Here is a 17,287-nt window from a genome sequence, read left to right on the forward strand (position 1 = left end):
TTACATTATACAACACATGTTCTGTTTTTCAGTTGCAGTTTTCTGCAGTTTCTGCAATTCATCCTTTTAAGTTACTTTTAGCAAATTATTTGCCATAGGCCAACACACATGTATGTTCACACAGACACACATTACATCAGGTGTGTGCAAGTGTGCAGTCAGGGACATGCGGGGAGGTGGATCTTCTCTTACCAGGATGGAAAAGGAACAGTCACTCCCACAGACGCATTATTACAGAACACTGAGGGGGGTTTGTTCTCTTCACACAGTGGTGACACCTGTAACTGTCCGTACCACTCAAAGGGACCCTCAAAACAAACCCAACTTTACAGAGGTCTCGGACATTTGCTCAAGTAGACAAGGACATGGAGGAGAAGGACTTGCAATCCGTTGAGTATTTTGTGAAGAGGGAGGTTCTGGATGAGTTATGCCTGGATGAAGTGGCTCAAAAAGAGACCTGGTCCACTAAACTGACACTGGGTGATCAGGTGAAAGAGCCCCTGAGGTAATTTTTTTAAAAAGACATGGGAAGTTATCACAAAGAAAAAGGGTTAGGGTTAGAACTTCTCAACATTTAAAAGATATTAATGAAGTGAGCTAAAGAGCTGAGAATGAGTTTGCATGTTTAGATAGAGGTTTGACTTGTCTGGTTGGTTAACTGTTTTGTTATCTCAAAGCAAAGTTCATCATTTTTGAAAATTTTCCCTGGTTAACCTTTAAAACAACTTGTGATACAGCACATCATATCTGACCATAAAAGTGATACTGATGAATCACAAAAGCAATTATTGACAGTTCAATTACATGAATTCATAACTGTTAACGTGTCAACATGGCAGAGGAGGTCGAGACTTACTTTGTTACCTTACATATTTCTTTGGGACAAAGAAGGCAAATATTCATGCAGGAGAAAGGCAATTAATTATTTTATTTATTTATTTTTGTTAAATACTTGGTTATTACTCCATGGAAGCTTATCACATTTCTACCCTAAGCCACAGTGACTTAATCTTTTACAACCCCAGCTGATAAAAGATGTAACAGGTGGTACAGTTCACAAGTTACATTGTCAGTCTTTTTGTATATATCCCTCTTCAGCAGACTAATAGATATAAAAAGGTACATAGATATTCTTTATTTATTTAAGCTTAAAACTACAAACTACAAAGTCGATATCAGCACTTAAATTGTGTCTTTCTGGAATGACTGTTGCAGATGTTCGGTGCCCAGGCTGAAACACATACTTCTAACCTGGTTCCCTGTTCTCAGCTGGTTGCCTCGTTACTCCATCAGAGAAAATGCCTTAGGAGACCTGATTTCTGGCTGCAGTGTCGGCATCATGCATCTGCCGCAGGGTTTGTATGTGGGAATTTGTGCACTTGAGGGAGCTCACTCTTTAGCCACACAAATTCAGTACAAATGTTTGTAATAGAAGCAGCTACCTTAATTTTATCCAAATCTGAAGACAATAATTAGGACACAGGCTGATATCAATTCTCCCACCCCACTCTAATCAGTAAACAGAAAAAGGATGTTTCTATCAATCTTTTAAGCAACCAAAATGTGTCTGAAGGACTTTAAGCTGACACATATGCGTTCTGTCTTCTTTAAAAAGGCATGGCATATGCTCTTCTGGCTTCCCTGCGACCAGTGTATGGCCTTTACACCTCCCTCTTCCCAGTGCTGGTCTACTTCATCTTCGGTACATCGAGACACATTTCTATAGGTAAGTGATGTGGAAAATGTCTGTTTTCCTAATTCAAAAAAGCTTTAACATCATTGCTAATCTGTCTTGATGCATTCTCAATCATCCAGGTAAGTAAATCTCCAAAAGTTGATTCTGTTCATCTGGACGTAACGTTTTCAGTGGGAGAAACTGTCATGGATAGTGAGGCAGACTCAGGCGCAGACCACAGTTTGATTTGTGAAACATGGAAGACATCATGGATTTTCATATTGTGAGGGAGCTTCAGCTTCACAGAGACAGGGTTGACTAGGGCAGAGATCTCAAAAGGACTCAAAATGAAAATGAAATTGGGTGTAAGTTTTTTGGATTCGGTCCTGACGGGAACAAAGCGGGTAGAGAGCCACACCTTCTGACCGGCAGAGTATTCGGGTGCTGGGGTCCGGTGCCGGTCTGCGATGCGTTTGTTGTTCTCCTTTGTGCGTAGTGGCCCGCCAAACCCGTCGACACCTGCGTAGATGAGCCTGGACGGAGGGTACAGAGTGCTCACCTTCCACAGCAGGAAATAGGGAAGGCTGATATCCCAAGGAAGCTTCGAATGGGACACCTACTGTACCTCTGTGCCAAGTTTCATCCAGATTTACTGTAAAATTCCTCAGAAATTAAATGACATTTATATTCAATTCAATACAGCCAATACACTACAATTATGCCAATTTCCTAAATTCATTAAAAATCATCCTGAATAGTTGATGTCCAGCTTTCAACACATCCCTCCTCTGGGACACCTACTGTACCTCTGTGCCAAGTTTCATACAGATTTACTGTAAAATCTGTATGAACTAACTAACCCTAACCTGCAGTCAGCTGAGACTGAAGAAGTCACTCGGATGAGTGTCGAAACGTTTCTCCCACTGAAAGTAACTTACGTCCAGGTGAACAGAATCAACCTTTTGGAGCATTGCTAATCTGATTCTTCCATGTCTCTATGAATATCTGTGTGTCCACATGGCTGTATTTTGTATGCTCAGGTACATTTGCTGTGATCAGCATCATGGTCGGGAGTGTGACAGAAAGGCTGGCACCTGACAGTAACTTTATTGTGAATGGCACTAATGGGACGGAAACTGTGGACATCGATAAACGCGATGCTTACAGAGTACAGGTGGCATGTTCCCTCACAGTCTTGACAGGAATCTTTCAGGTGTGTGTCTATTTTGTGTGTCAGACATACAGCTTTTAGTGAAGTGATGAGCAAACCTTTCAGGGCATATTTCACGTCCTTTCCTTCACTGACTTTGTCATTTTACATCCTAAGATTCTGTTGGGTGTGGTGAGGTTTGGCTTCGTGGTCACCTACCTCTCTGAGCCCCTCATTCGTGGCTACACCACAGGATCGGCATGCCACGTGTGTGTCTCCCAGCTCAAGTACCTGTTTGGAATCACACCGTCTCGCTTCACTGGCCCCCTCTCCCTCATTTATGTGAGTGTGTTAATCATTATCTATCCAATTCACACTTAAGTACACTAACATTTTAAATTGCTGTCACTATTTATTTACTTTTTGTGCTACTTTGACCTTTACGATTAAACATTTAAAAAATTAATTTTGCAAAGTTAAAAATGTATATCATTAACTTTTATTTAATGACTGCACTGGACTAATTACAACAGTTTTATGATGCCTGCACCTACATAAATGGATGAGTTATTCCTATTACCTTTGTAAATAAATACAAAGTTTGTGTGTTTGTGTCCTTGAGTGCAACAAAGTGCATGATATAAAATACTATAAGAACATGGCTTTTAGAGTAAAAGTTTTGCTTGGCCAGTAATGCCAGAAAAGAGCTTCATGAAATATACCAGTCCAATTACAGTCACCAGTACGGTTCCAGTAGCTGAAGCTAATCTCACTGGAGCTATGCAGGGAATTACAGGAGCTTACATGCTAGATGTTATTACACACATATCAGATTAGATGAAGTTGTAATTTTACCTGCTGTAATGAGACAATATTGAACTTGGAAACACACTTTGAAGAAGTCAGATCAAGCAGTTTAAGAGAATACACACATGCCTCCGGTAACACTGTGAGAAACCTTGGAGTCATTTTTGACCAGGACATGTCCTTCAACGCACATATTAAACAAATATGTAAGACTGCGTTCTTCCATTTGCGCAACATCTCTAAAATTAGAAATATCCTGTCTCAGAGTGACGCTGAAAAACTAGTTCATGCATTTATTACTTCCAGGCTGGACGACTGTAATTCATTATTATCAGGATGTCCAAAAAACTCACTGAAAAGCCTTCAGCTAATCCAAAATGCTGCAGCAAGAGTCCTGACAAGGACTAGAAAGAGAGAGCATATTTCTCCTGTTTTGGCTTCCCTTCATTGGCTTCCTGTTAAATCCAGAATTCAAAATCCTGCTGCTCACATACAAGGTCTTAAATAATCAGGCCCCATCTTATCTTAATGACCTTGTAGTACCATATCACCCTATTAGAGCACTTCGCTCTCGCTCTGCAGGCCTACTTGTTGTTCCTAGAGTATTTAAAAGTAGAATGGGAGGCAGCGCTTCAGTTTTCAGGCCCCTCTTCTGTGGAACCAGCTTCCAGTTTGGATTCAGGAGACAGACACTATCTCTACTTTTAAGATTAGGCTTCAAACTTTCCTTTTTGCTGAAGCATATAGTTAGGGCTGGACCAGGTGACCCTGAATCCTCCCTTAGTTATGCTGCAATAGACATAGGCTGCCGGGGGATTCCCATGATGCATTGAGGTTTTCCTTTCCAGTCACCTTTCTCACTCACTATGTGTTAACAGACCTCTCTGCATTGAATCATATCTGTTATTAACCTCTGTCTCTCTTCCACAGCATGTCTTTTATCCTGTCTTCCTTCTCTCACACCAACCGGTCGCAGCAGATGGCCCCGCCCCTCCCTGAGCCTGGTTCTGCTGGAGGTCTCTTCCTGTTAAAAGGGAGTTTTTCCTTCCCACTGTCGCCAAAGTGCTTGCTCATAGGGGGTCATATGATTGTTGGGTTTTTCTCTGTATCTATGAAGCGCCTTGAGGCGACTTTTGTTGTGATTTGGCGCTATATGAATAAAATTGAATTGAATTAGACAGGCACAAGTTTGCTTGAAATTAACTTGCTTCAGACACAAACACACAAAGATGGCTGGGTTTAAGTGGAAGCTGCATTTTGATGACATGTATTCCTTACTGCTGGAGATTTCTGCTGTATTTAAGTACTAGCCGAATTTCCAGTCCTCTTGTACTATCATTGTTTGTATTGCCTTACTTGTTTGTTTTTCTTCTTTTCACAGACTGTGTTGGACATTTGCAGCCTGCTGCCGCAGACTCAGGTGCCAGAGCTGGTGGTCAGCCTGGTGGCACTCGCTGTTCTCATTGTGGTCAAAGAAATCAATGACTGCTACCGACAGAAGCTGCCGTTGCCTATTCCAATAGAGCTCGTAGTTGTAAGTCTTCCTTTTAGTTTTTCTTTCATCCTTTCTCTGCCAGTAAAACAGCAGGTGTATTGATTTATGCACCCAGCAGGGGGCGTCTTGACCCCAATGATCACACTAGACCCAGGGAACGCTATAGTTGCACACGAAAGGAGCTGTTTGCAAGAAAGAAATATAAAAAGAACTAATGATACTGGAGTGACATTGTTTTTTTTAATCAACAGGTCATAGCAGCAACAATCATTACACATTTCTGTGAACTTCCTAGTAAATACAACATTGACGTGGTTGGAGAAATTCCCAGTGGGTAAGCTCATCTTTGTGTGGAAATAAAGTGCTGGAGTAAACCCAGGGCACAAAATTTCCTCCCTTTTCATTTCTGCCAGAAATCCAGAATTTGTTGATAAGACTGTCACACAATCTGCAAAGAAGTGTGTGTGTAACAGCGTGTCTCCTGAAGGCTCCTGTTATGGAAAAATCCAGGTTTCCCCACGGAAGCCATAAAACAGCGTGGGGTAAACACTAGCCATAATAGGAGATTAATGTCATACATGTATACAACAGCTACTGGCCTTTAAAGAGGGATTCATAAAATTTAATTTGACGTGTTTCTAAATTATTAAACAGATTCATGTGTGTGTCGCTGATAAAACAGCTCATGTTTTTCTTCTGCTCCAGGCTCAAGGCCCCTCGTGCTCCAGATACCACTTTCTTCTCAGGCGTTATAGGAGATGCTTTTGCTGTGGCCATTGTGGGCTTTGCCATCAACATTTCTCTGAGCAAAACATTTGGCCTCAAATATGGCTACAAGGTGGACAGCAACCAGGTGAGGAAAGCATACACGCACAGTGGCCTACACAAACAGTACAAGCAGTCCTCTGACTCTCTCATAACAAGGAGGAGTAAAACTTTGGCCTAAAATTAGACTTTACTCTGTAGTCTGCTATTCCTGCCACATTAGTGGAAACAATCACTCAGGTTGTCACTGATCAAGCTTTGGCCCAGCTGCATAGGCTTCTGTTCATTTTGCTTCAGGTGCTTAGTTCATTGAAATAAATTTACTTCAGCTAATGCTTTAGAAAAGTAGTGTCAAACATAAGGCCCAGGGGCCAGATTCAGCCTGTCAAAGACTCCAATTTGACCCGCTGGACAGCTTTACCAAATATAATGCAGGGCATAAATTTTAAAATGTAAATGTCTTTTAAATGTTTTTTCTTTTTTTCTTTTTTTTTTTTACCAACTTCCCTATGGCTATTCATACTACATCAAAGTAATTAAGAAACAAATAACCAATTAAATAAAGGAAAAGTTCCTGCAATTTCTGTATCTGCTACACTGGCAGAAAGGGGAGTTTTATTAGTTTGGCCCATTTAGGATCAAACTGTGCTGGATTTGGCCCCAGATGTCAAACGATTTTTGACATCCCTGCATTAGAATAAATAACCAAAGCATTATAATCTTACATCTTATGTTTAGATTGTAGCCTCAGACAGTGTGAGCTGCAACAAAAATACTTGTCTACATTGTTTCATTAACTCTTATTGTTTTTTCTAAAGCTTCAAAGAGAGAGACTACGCTATTCATGCAGTGCATTTTTATTTATTCACTTAGTTCTAACTAGTAGTGTAATTTTGGGAAATGGCTTTCTCTTATTTCTTCAGTACCCTCCAGAGTTATTTAAAGTGTCACAGGTGTCTGAATTAGCCAAATAATAATAACAGACTATAATTGAATCAGTCAGTTACATGATTCAATGTTAAAATAAAAAGATACATTGTGTGAAACAAGAAGAAATTAAACGAGTTACAAGCAGTACAGAAGCATCACTTTCGATTTTTTGCTGGTTCTTTGTAACCTGATTAATAATTCCCCATGCAAACTCATGTCCTGGAACTGAACTGCACTGTTTATAATTTGCTGGTAAATCAGGTTTTGTAATCAGTTCATTAGAGAAATGATTAATGTTTGGTTAAATTAGATGCATGCAAAAAAAAAAAGAACCTGGATGTTTTGTTTTTTAAATGCCAAAACAAACATAGAGGTGTATTAAAAACAGTGTTGGGCAAGTTACTTTTAAAAAGTAACGATTTATAGTTACTAGTTGCTTCTTCAAAAAAGTAACTGAGTTAGTAACTGAGTTACAATATTCTAAAAGTAATTAATTACTTGAAAAGTAACTATTGCGTTACTTTAAAAAAATGTTTAACCCTCTGGGGTTCAGGGTATAATTGGCCATTTTAACTACTTTTGATGTTTCCTCCACATTTCACTTTTAAAAACTGTTTACTTTGCCTTGTTTGGTATCATTCTTTTCAGCACAACCTCACGTGTCTGAATTTACAGTTATGTTTTCATTTTTTACATACTGTATGAACACAATTGATCTAAAATCGGACAAAAAAACATAAAATCAGAGTAGAAAAAGTTATATTTTTTACTGTAACAACCACAAACATGTTTAACCCTTGTGTTGTCCTTGGGTCATTTTTGTTCCCTAAAGAAATCTTTTGCTATCAAAAATGTGTTTTTTATTCATCAAATGGTCTGAAAATAACAGAAGCTATTCATTACTATGCTATGCATGATCGGAATAAGTTTTATGTAATTTGATTTATTTATGGGGTTTTGCAAAGTGTTGCAAAGGGCCATATTTTCACACCATACTGCTTTCAAACATCTTTGATCTTGGATCATTGATGTGTGGGGTCAAGCAATGGTCATAACAACCACAACAACAACAACAGGCAGCACAATGAGGAGAAAGATGTTCTATATTGAATTTAATTTTATTTACACAGCACCAAATCACAACAACAGTCGCATCAAGGTGCTTCATATTGTAAGGTAGACCCTACAATAATACATACACAGAAAGTATGCTCACAGGCCTCCATTGCACTGGAGGCTTGTGAGCATACTTTTTTTTACCATGTTGTGCAAAGCAATGAGCAGTAGAACAAAGCACATTGTCCTCTAGTATAATGAGGAGGAAGAATCAATGATCAGGAAGATCGAGGGTTAGAAGATAAAGAAAATATTGTCAATATTTAGAGCACATGCTACCCTTTCTCTGAAAAAGCACATCACCCACCTGCAGAAGTGGAAGAAGGCTATGTGAAGAAAAGTGATGAAGAATCTGAACTATGTTCAAGTAGGTTCTCAGGCATCCAGGACATGGTAGTCTGAGGAGCTTGGAAAGAAAGTGACTGGGCTTCTTGAAGTTTCTTGAATTTTCAGAATGTGAAACTGAAATAGAAGATGTGTCAGAGGACTACACATCATCCATTTCAATTATGATGAAGACAAAGAATCAAGCAAGAAAGAGGAGTCAGCTGAGACAGAGGAATATTTGCAGTAATGTGAGGAAACAGAGGTGAAGGGAGCCACCAGGCTGAAGAAGGAGTCCTATCGGGCTTGGTTAGCCTGTGGGACTCCGGAGGCAGCCGACAGGTATCGACAGGTCAAGCGGAGTGCAGCTCGGGCAGTGGCTGAAGCAAAAACTCGGGTGTGGGAGGAGTTCGGAGAGGCCATGGAAAAAGACTTTCGGACTGCCTCGAAGAGATTCTGGCAAACCGTCAGGCGTCTCAGGAGGGGAAAGCGGTGCTCTACCTGCACTGTGTATAGTGCTGGTGGAGCGCTGCTGACGTCGACTGAGAAAATTGTCAGTCGGTGGAAGGAATACTTCGAGGACCTCCTTAATCCCACTGACACGTCTTCCGAGGAGGAAGCAGAGTCTGGGGATGAGGGGAATGACCCGCCAATTTCCGGGGGCAAGGTCACTGAGGCAGTTAAACAACTCCTTGGTGGCAGAGCCCCTGGTGTTGATGAGGTCCGCCCCGAGTTCCTGAAGGCTCTGGACGTTGTAGGGCTGTCCTGGTTGACACGTCTCTACAATGTTGCGTGGAGATCAGGGGCAGTACCTGTGGACTGGCAGACCAGGGTGGTGGTCCCCATCTTTAAGAAGGGGGACCAGAGGGTGTGTTCCAACTACAGGGGGATCACACTCCTCAGCCTCCCTGGGAAAGTCTATGCCAGGGTGCTGGAAAGGAGAGTTCGTCCGCTAGTTGAACCTCAGATACAGGAGGAACAATGCGGTTTTCGTCCTGGTCGCGGAACACTGGACCAGCTCTTTATCCTCTCGAGGATACTTGAGGGTGCATGGGAGTTTGCCCAACCAGTCTACATGTGTTTTGTGGACTTGGAGAAGGCATTCGACCGTGTCCCTCGGGGTGTCCTGTGGGAGGTGTTGCGGGAGTATGGGGTGTCTGGCCCATTGCTACGGGCCATTCGATCCCTATACAACTGTTGCAAGAGCTTGGTTCGCATTGCCGGCAATAAGTCGGACTCGTTCCCGGTGGGGGATGGGCTCCATCAGGGCTGCCCTTTGTCTCTGGTTCTGTTCATAATTTTTATGGACAGGATTTCTAGGCACAGCCAAGTGGTGGAGGGCTTTCACTTTGGTGGCCTCAGAATCTCATCTCTGATTTTTGCGGATGATGTGGTTCTGTTGGCTTCATCGGGTGAGGGCCTCCAGCTCGCACTGGAATGGTTCGCAGCTGAGTGTGAAGCAGCGGGAATGAGGATCAGCACCTCCAAATCTGAGGCCATGGTTCTCAGCCGGAAAAGGGTGGAGTGCCCACTCCGGGTCTGGGATGAGTTCCTGCCCCAAGTGGAGGAGTTCAAGTATCTCGGGGTCTTGTTCGCGAGTGATGGGAGAAGGGAGCCCGAGATCAACAGACGGATTGGGGCTGCAGCTGCAGTAATGCGGACGCTCTCCCTTAGAGATAGGGTGAGAAGTTCGGCCATCCGGGAGGGGCTCAGAGTAGAGCAGCTGCTCCTCCACATCGAAAGGAGCCAGCTGAGGTGGTTCGGGCATCTGACAAGGATGCCCCCTGGGCGCCTCCTGGGTGAGGTGTTCCAGGCATGTCCCACCGGGAGGAGGCCTCGGGGCAGACCCAGGACACGCTGGAGAGATTATATCTCTCGGCTGGCCTGGGAACGCCATGGTGTTCCCCCGGATAAGCTGGAGGAGGTGGCTGGGGAGAGGGAGGTCTGGGCCTCTTTGCTTAGGCTGCTGCCCCCGCGACCCGGCCTCGGATAAAGCGGATGAAGATGGATGGATGGATGGATGGATGTGAGGAAACATTGATCTGGTCTTCTATCCTTCCCAGTGACAGACGATGCATGACTCTCTCATGTGCCACAGTCCAAGCACATATGCCAGGTCCCATACTCCTTCAGTTGCTTTTCTACTCGAGCACTGAAAGCATTATACACAGTGTATTATGCTTTAACTTTCTCACTAAAGTTCAACATACAACACTCTGTAGTTAGTCAGATAGTCAAAATAATCTGAACATTTAAATATTTTATTGTCTTGTTTTATTTTCGCTCAAAAACAGAGTGTACTTTATGTAAACAAGGCCTGGTGGCCCTAAAATGTATAATGTAGGGTAAATTTTGGGTTAATGTGTTGGTCTTAAGTAAAACTCAGGTGTAACACTGAATTGATTGACAATTTATACTTTATACTTTAAAAAACGGTCAAATCTTTCTCTCTCTCTCTCTCTCTCTCTCTCTCTCTCTCCTAAAACTTCCCCATTTTTATTTTTTTATTTTTTTGGGGGGGGCGGGGTGTCATAGGCAGAGAGTGCTCTGCGCTGTCCTTAGACAGTAAACGTGACGAAACTATTGAGGAAAAAACAGGCGTATATATTGTTAATCATGACTCTGGTTTTACGTGGCCTATCAACACAATTTATAAACTGGTATATGTCACCTTGTTGCTTTGTCTTTAAGTGGTCATGTGATTGGCTTACCACAACTACTTTTTTCTTCCTCAGTCAAACAGCAGCACTCATGCGATTGTTTTGCCCCCTGAGCTCCAGGTCTCGTGCTAGACCAGGGGTCGGCAACCTGCGGCTCCGGAGCCGCATGCGGCTCTTTAGTCCTTATAGTGCGGCTCCGCGTGGTTTGGGAAAATAAATTTTATTTAGCTGAAGTGTATTTTATTTATGTTAGTTCTTTTTTAACTTGTAGTTCTAAATTGGAAGATTATTGTGATATTGAAATATAAAAATAAAATTATATTCTATTATTTTTTCATCGCTCAAAATAAGCGTTACACTGGCGGAAGCCGGTATACCCGCCGAAACGTCGCGCATTTATCGAGATTTTTAACCCCAGGTAGCCCAAATATGGCTCTTCGGATCCACATTATGTCAGCAGCTGTTCTCCACCGTGAACTATGTTAAAAACAAACAGCGCTCACGCCTCACAGATGACAGCTTACAGTCCTGCGTAAAGATGAAAGTGACTTCGTACAGCCCCGACCTGCAGACGCTGTGCGCAGAGGTTCAGGAGCAGAAGTCCCATTGTAAACATACCACGGCAGACCCGACGATGTTTGCATGAACACGCTTTTCAGTATCTCTTTATTGACCACTTTTCACACATGGTTGCTGTATGCATACAGCCGGCTGCAGCTTTGCAGCTCACAGCCCAACACACACCAACACAACAGCAGAGAGAGCGCAGACGTAAAGGCGGCGAGTCGTGACTGTGGGTGCTCAGGTGCGTCCTCCTCCCCTGCAACGGCGCTGCAGACCACGACCTGCCACACACATTAACCAGGTAAAATACATATTTAGGCAGAATTTTGCAAATATCTATTTTTCATCTTTAGCAGCATAGAGCGTTTTTTCCAATTATTTTTTAAAAGTCAGTTCAAGGCTCCAAAATCCCAAAGGCGATATAAGGGTGGCGGCTCACAACAGTTTTTGTTTGCTGGATCATTTTAGTTCAGCTGGGTGTCTTTCCTTTTGTTATATTTCTTTAAGAGTTCAAAATGTGTTAATTACATAAATAAAATGTAATTTTCTCTGTAGCACTTCAAGGATTTCATAAGGAACACACCTTAGTTGTTCACACAAAGCATAAATGTAAAAAACAATATATACAGTATTATCTTCATTTTAGATGTCAAAAAGTGTTTTCTTTTGCGTGGAACCCGGGTCCAAATGGCTCTTTGGGTGTTAAAGGTTGCAGACCCCTGTGCTAGACAGTGATCGTGATTACCGTCCGTGGGAGCGCGCAGCTGCTTAAAGCTGTAGCGTCCATATTACTTAAGTAGTCAGCTACTTCCATGCAACTGATATAAGATGCGGTAAGCTGAACACAGCTTCAACCGTCTGTTTGTTGAAAAATAGTAACGGACTATTTTTCTTGTTAGTAACTGTAACGGCGTTGTAACGATAGGAATAGTAATTAGTTAGATTACTCGTTACTGAAAAAAGTAACGCCGTTACTTGTAACGCCGTTATTCCCATCACTGATTAAAAATCATTCTGTTGTTTGCACACTTTGACACACGTGCAGAGCTATTTAACTGGGATCAGAGGCAATGTGTGAACAGTCAAATGCTCTAAGGGCGAGACTGCTAAAAAATTAACGCCCAACACGCTTTTTTGCAATCAGGAATCTTAACTACTGCGACCACATCTCTCAGCGTGGCAGTGACGTGCTGGCCTGGTCAAAAAAATTAATAAGGAGTGCACTGATGTCATTGACCCAAAAGTTGTGCTGACCTGAAGTCACATCAATACCATTAACCAAAGTGTTGCGTCTTGTCTGCCTTTTGTCTTTCCAGGAGCTCGTCGCGTTGGGTCTCAGTAACACTATTGGTGGATTTTTTCATTGTTACTCTGTAACTTCCTCGTTGTCACGGAGTCTTGTCCAGGAGAGCACAGGGGGCAAGACACAAGTAAAAACAACTACTTCTGTGATCGAACAGCACAAACTGCAACTGTGCAAACGATTCAGGCACTAAAATAAGAAAAAAGGATGAGGAAGAACAGTTTTTTTATAAATTAATCTTCAAATATACAGAAAAAAAATCAGTATTTGATGTGACAAACATAAGATTTTAAACACATCCATTTAAATTGTTAACACACACAGACGTATGGCAGGTAAGTCATTAGAGACAATCCATGACCATTAGAGGTCATGGATTGAGGGTCATCTGCCTTCATGATGATCTTACATTGAAGGGTAAGAAGGAAAACTTCTGGACTGGCTGAATCATTTGCACAGACATTTTCAACAAATTACACCTGATTTTTATGGTCATCTTGAGACCATTTATTGTGTGTGTGTGTGTGTGTGTGTGTGTGTGTGTGTGTGTGTGTGTGTGTGTGTGTGTTTGGAAGGTTGCGGGGGTGATTTCCTCCATCATTGTGCTGATCACAGTTTTGAAAATAGGGCCTCTCTTTGAAGATCTCCCCAAGGTAACACTCTCCTTCCTGAGCCATTTCTTGCTAATGATCGCCATCCCTCCTGGCAGTTTCAGAGCCGGTGAGGTTATGGGTATGCGTGATTTCAGTGTCTGTGTTTGCTCCTCAGGCCGTCTTATCCACAATCGTGTTTGTGAACTTGAAAGGAATGTTTAAGCAGTTTATGGATGTCTCTTTGCTGTGGAAGACCAACAAGGTTGACTTGGTAAGACTTAATCCTCTTTAGCAGGCACTCTGCTCAGCTGAATACTGTGTGACCTTTGTGGCACCGTGGACCTTGTTAACGTTTCGTGTTCATACCGCCCTCTAGCTGGTGTGGCTTGTAACATTCATAAGCACCATCGTGCTCAACTTGGACCTGGGCCTGGCTGTCTCCGTTGCGTTTTCCATGCTTACTTTCATCTTCAGAACACAACTGTAACTACACAACTCTAATTATTAATTAGTAATGTCTATGCAATCACGATGAGGTACTTAAATGAGATGCAGGGAAATTGTTGGTGTAATTTTGACATTTTTAATGCCTTTCAGACCACGTTACTCAATCTTGGGCAACTTACCAGGCACTGAACTTTATCTGGACACAGACACCTACAAGGAGGTAAATTAAATATAAAATAAAGTTTAAGCTGGCCCAAATTCTAATAACAACAATAAATATATTACTTGAGGAAATTAACCATGCATATAGTGGTAGATTTTTAAAAATCTGAGTTTTAGAATTCTCCACTTCTCCACTAGTTAAACTAATATCAACTTTAAGGAAGCGACTGAAAGGCTACTAGTTGAAATGAAAGACACCACTAGACTGACGCATGAACGTGTGAAACAGAGTGCTCAACAAGTTTGTTGGACCACCACTCAGTGTTTATGCCTTAAAGTAATAGTGGGGCTAGAATCTGTCGTTACGTTTCTGTAATCCAAGCTGTTCAATCAAAAACATATTTTTAATGCTTAAATATAATTATTGTTGTTATCCATGATTTTTCAAATTGACTGTTTAACCAAAAAAGCAGCAAAAATAGTCCAGCGTATTATTTTTTTATTAATATGCCAAATTGCAGCTACTTAGTTGCATCCTTTGACATGTTAGTTTTGAATGTTGTGCTTGGTTAACTTTTAGTGTCAAACAAGCTTTTGCCAAATTTTAAAATATTTTAATTTTCTTGTTTTTATGACAGGTGGTCAAACATGTTTGTTAAGCACTTCTGTATTAAAGGGTTTCCTAGACAAAAAAACAAGAGTAAACCTTGGCATGTTTGTTTAAACATTCAGATTTTTTTCCTAAATGTCTTCCTCCTGGAGCTGTAATCACAGCTTCACAGAATTGCAGATTTTTAGTTTTAACTAAATTAGGTTGTTCCCTTTCCATTTACACCGATTGCAGTAAGGTGGCAAGCGTGCAACTACCTTCTTTAGATGCTAATTTGTTTTGATTTACCCTGGTAGTGGGGCACTGTGAGTAAGGCTACATCTACTTACAATCATTAAGTAGTAGAGGAGCTCCGTTTAGTCAAACAACATCTGAGGAAAGCAGAAACTGCAAATGAGATAAGAGCAGGGTGTGAGTTTCTTAAACCTTCTAATGTATGATTTCATGCAGGCAAAAGAGATTCCTGGAATTAAAATCTTCCGTTCATCTGCAACTATCTACTACACAAATGCCGAGATGTTCTTGGAGGTCCTGCAGGAGAAGGTATGTGGTTGCGTGTTCAATAATCTGTGCTCTGTGTGCGTATGTGTGAAATCTGCCTCTGCTTTCTACAGCACCCTCAATTGCTTTCACTATCTCTCTCACTCTTCTCACTTTCTCTCCTCTTTCTGTTTTAATGTGATGCTTGGCTCTTGTTGCAGACTGGAATCGAGATTGGGAAGCTGCTATCAGCAAAGAAGAAACGAGATGCAAAGCAGAAGCGTAGACAAGAGAAAGAGAAAAAGAAAACCAAGAAGGAGGCAAAAAAACAAGTATGAGATCTGAAATTAAGGTTTTGCTAATTCTTCCAAAATATATCAGTAAGTCAGAATCTTTAGTCACTAAGTTGCACATTCTCTTTAAAGGAGTCCCAGATGAACATAGAAAATGTCTCTGAAAGAACAAAAGGAGAGAGAAACGGGAATAGTGTGGCCTTTAGCATGACAGAAACAGCTACAGATGGCCTTCATAAAGGCCAAATGAACTTGGCTTATGAACCTGACATAACCATGTCAGATTCAGACTCAGCCACAGGTTCTGACCACATCACAGAGTTTTCTCGGCACGGCGATGAAGAGAAAATCTGCGAATCGGGCACGCACAGCATCATCTTGGACATTTCCACAACCAGCTTTGTGGACACAGTCACTGTGAAGACACTGAAAAATGTATGTGTGTGCCTGCTGAAATGTTATCATTTTTCTAACGGATGACAAAGAGAGAACTAACGTGAGATTTGTCCTTTTCTCCCAGATTTTCAGGGACTTTGGAGAAGTTGATTTGGACATCTACTTAGCAGGCTGCCAAGGTAAAGGACACATCGGACAAAAACAGAGACAGAGGGTTCTCCTTAATGCTGAATTAAGGCACTGAAGCTTTACATAATGAATGCGACAAGGTCATAGCCTCGGTGGAGCCCTGCTACGCCCTGTCAGATGACAATGACACATGAATATTTATTTAGATGACTACAATATGCTCTCTCATTGTCATGCATATTTCTCTCCATTTATGTGTGGTAAAACAGCTTGTGTCGTGGAACAGCTGGAAGCAGCGGATTTCTTCTCAGCCTCCATCCCAAAGAGCCGGCTGTTTATCACCGTCCACGATGCAGTGCTTTATATTCGCAAGAAACAGTGGAAGGCTTATATTGTGCTTGTGGGTCACCATCAATACTTATCACACTTTTGACTTCTCTGTTTATTTATCACTTGCCATCGAAGAAATACATTCTTTGAGATATTTTCACACATTGAGCTCTGGATCTTCCAATTTCTTTCAGGATGTGTCCCGCAACACCCAGATGTGACCAGCAGGGGTCAGATTCACTCAAATTTAGCCCTCTTCCTCCTCCTCTTTTCAGGCTGCTTTCTGTTTCATCACTCACCATCGTCTCCTCCCCTTTCAGTAAAGGGAGAATGAACCACCTTGACATGGCGCCCGGTTGCTATGGAAACATAGGGAGCGGTTGCTGTGGCAACAGGCTTTTTATGATATCCTCTAATGAGATATACAGCAAGACGTCACTGCAGCTCTCTCACACTGTGGTGCATGCAAGGGACAGGGAAGGGGCGGGGCTTTAGTGGGAGAATGTAACAGTGGACTAATAGGAGTCTGTATTTATAGCCAGTGTGAGAGAGCAGAGAGTGTTAGAAAGAAAGGTTGACCCCAGAGGGACACTCATATGTGAGAGGCGTGCATCTACCAGTTGATATTTTTTAAAGACAACAAAAGCCAAAAGTCTCCAACGCATAATCAATAAAATCTAAACAGTGTTACTGTTTAGCTGTGCCCCCCCCCCAAAAGCCTTAATTCTTACAGTACCCCTTCCCAAAGCCCGCAGTAATGAGCTGAATGGCATGCATTGTGTAGTAGCTGTTACATTTTAGAGTAACAAAATGCGTGTCTATTTACAGTCATTATTTACATGTGTGGTTGCTCTGACATCTTGAGCTCCCTTCTATTTTTGGGCTGCGTGTCATCTGCTATTGCTCCTATCAGAAGCTAAACAGTGCGCCTGTTTAGAAGCTAAACGAGAATATGATTTGCTGTCTGTGTGCTGATAACTGCCTGCTTTTTTCCCTCATCTTTTAAATTTTAGCTTTCAAAAATGTAGGAACTGTATTTGATAGTGCACAAATGTTTA

The 17,287-nt window shown here is 41.8% G+C and overlaps 1 protein-coding gene across 1 annotated transcript; it reads left to right on the plus strand.

The window, feature by feature from the left end:
- The first annotated feature begins 345 nt into the window (after positions 1 to 345).
- Positions 346 to 17,003, plus strand: si:ch211-117c9.2 (solute carrier family 26 member 6). The gene is given in 19 exon segments (XM_040047396.1): positions 346 to 505; positions 1,216 to 1,355; positions 1,616 to 1,726; positions 2,716 to 2,888; positions 3,003 to 3,167; positions 5,014 to 5,166; positions 5,379 to 5,461; positions 5,833 to 5,980; positions 12,803 to 12,916; positions 13,365 to 13,442; positions 13,558 to 13,653; positions 13,759 to 13,865; positions 13,980 to 14,049; positions 15,052 to 15,144; positions 15,303 to 15,433; positions 15,488 to 15,809; positions 15,895 to 15,949; positions 16,169 to 16,299; positions 16,424 to 17,003. Coding segments are annotated over 19 exon segments (2,337 nt in total). The 5' UTR covers positions 346 to 365; the 3' UTR covers positions 16,451 to 17,003.
- Positions 17,004 to 17,287: the final 284 nt, after the last annotated feature.

Source organism: Simochromis diagramma, unplaced genomic scaffold (genome assembly GCF_900408965.1).
Source record: "Simochromis diagramma unplaced genomic scaffold, fSimDia1.1 OVJJ01000387.1, whole genome shotgun sequence".
In the NCBI taxonomy this organism is placed as follows: Eukaryota; Metazoa; Chordata; class Actinopteri; order Cichliformes; family Cichlidae; genus Simochromis; species Simochromis diagramma.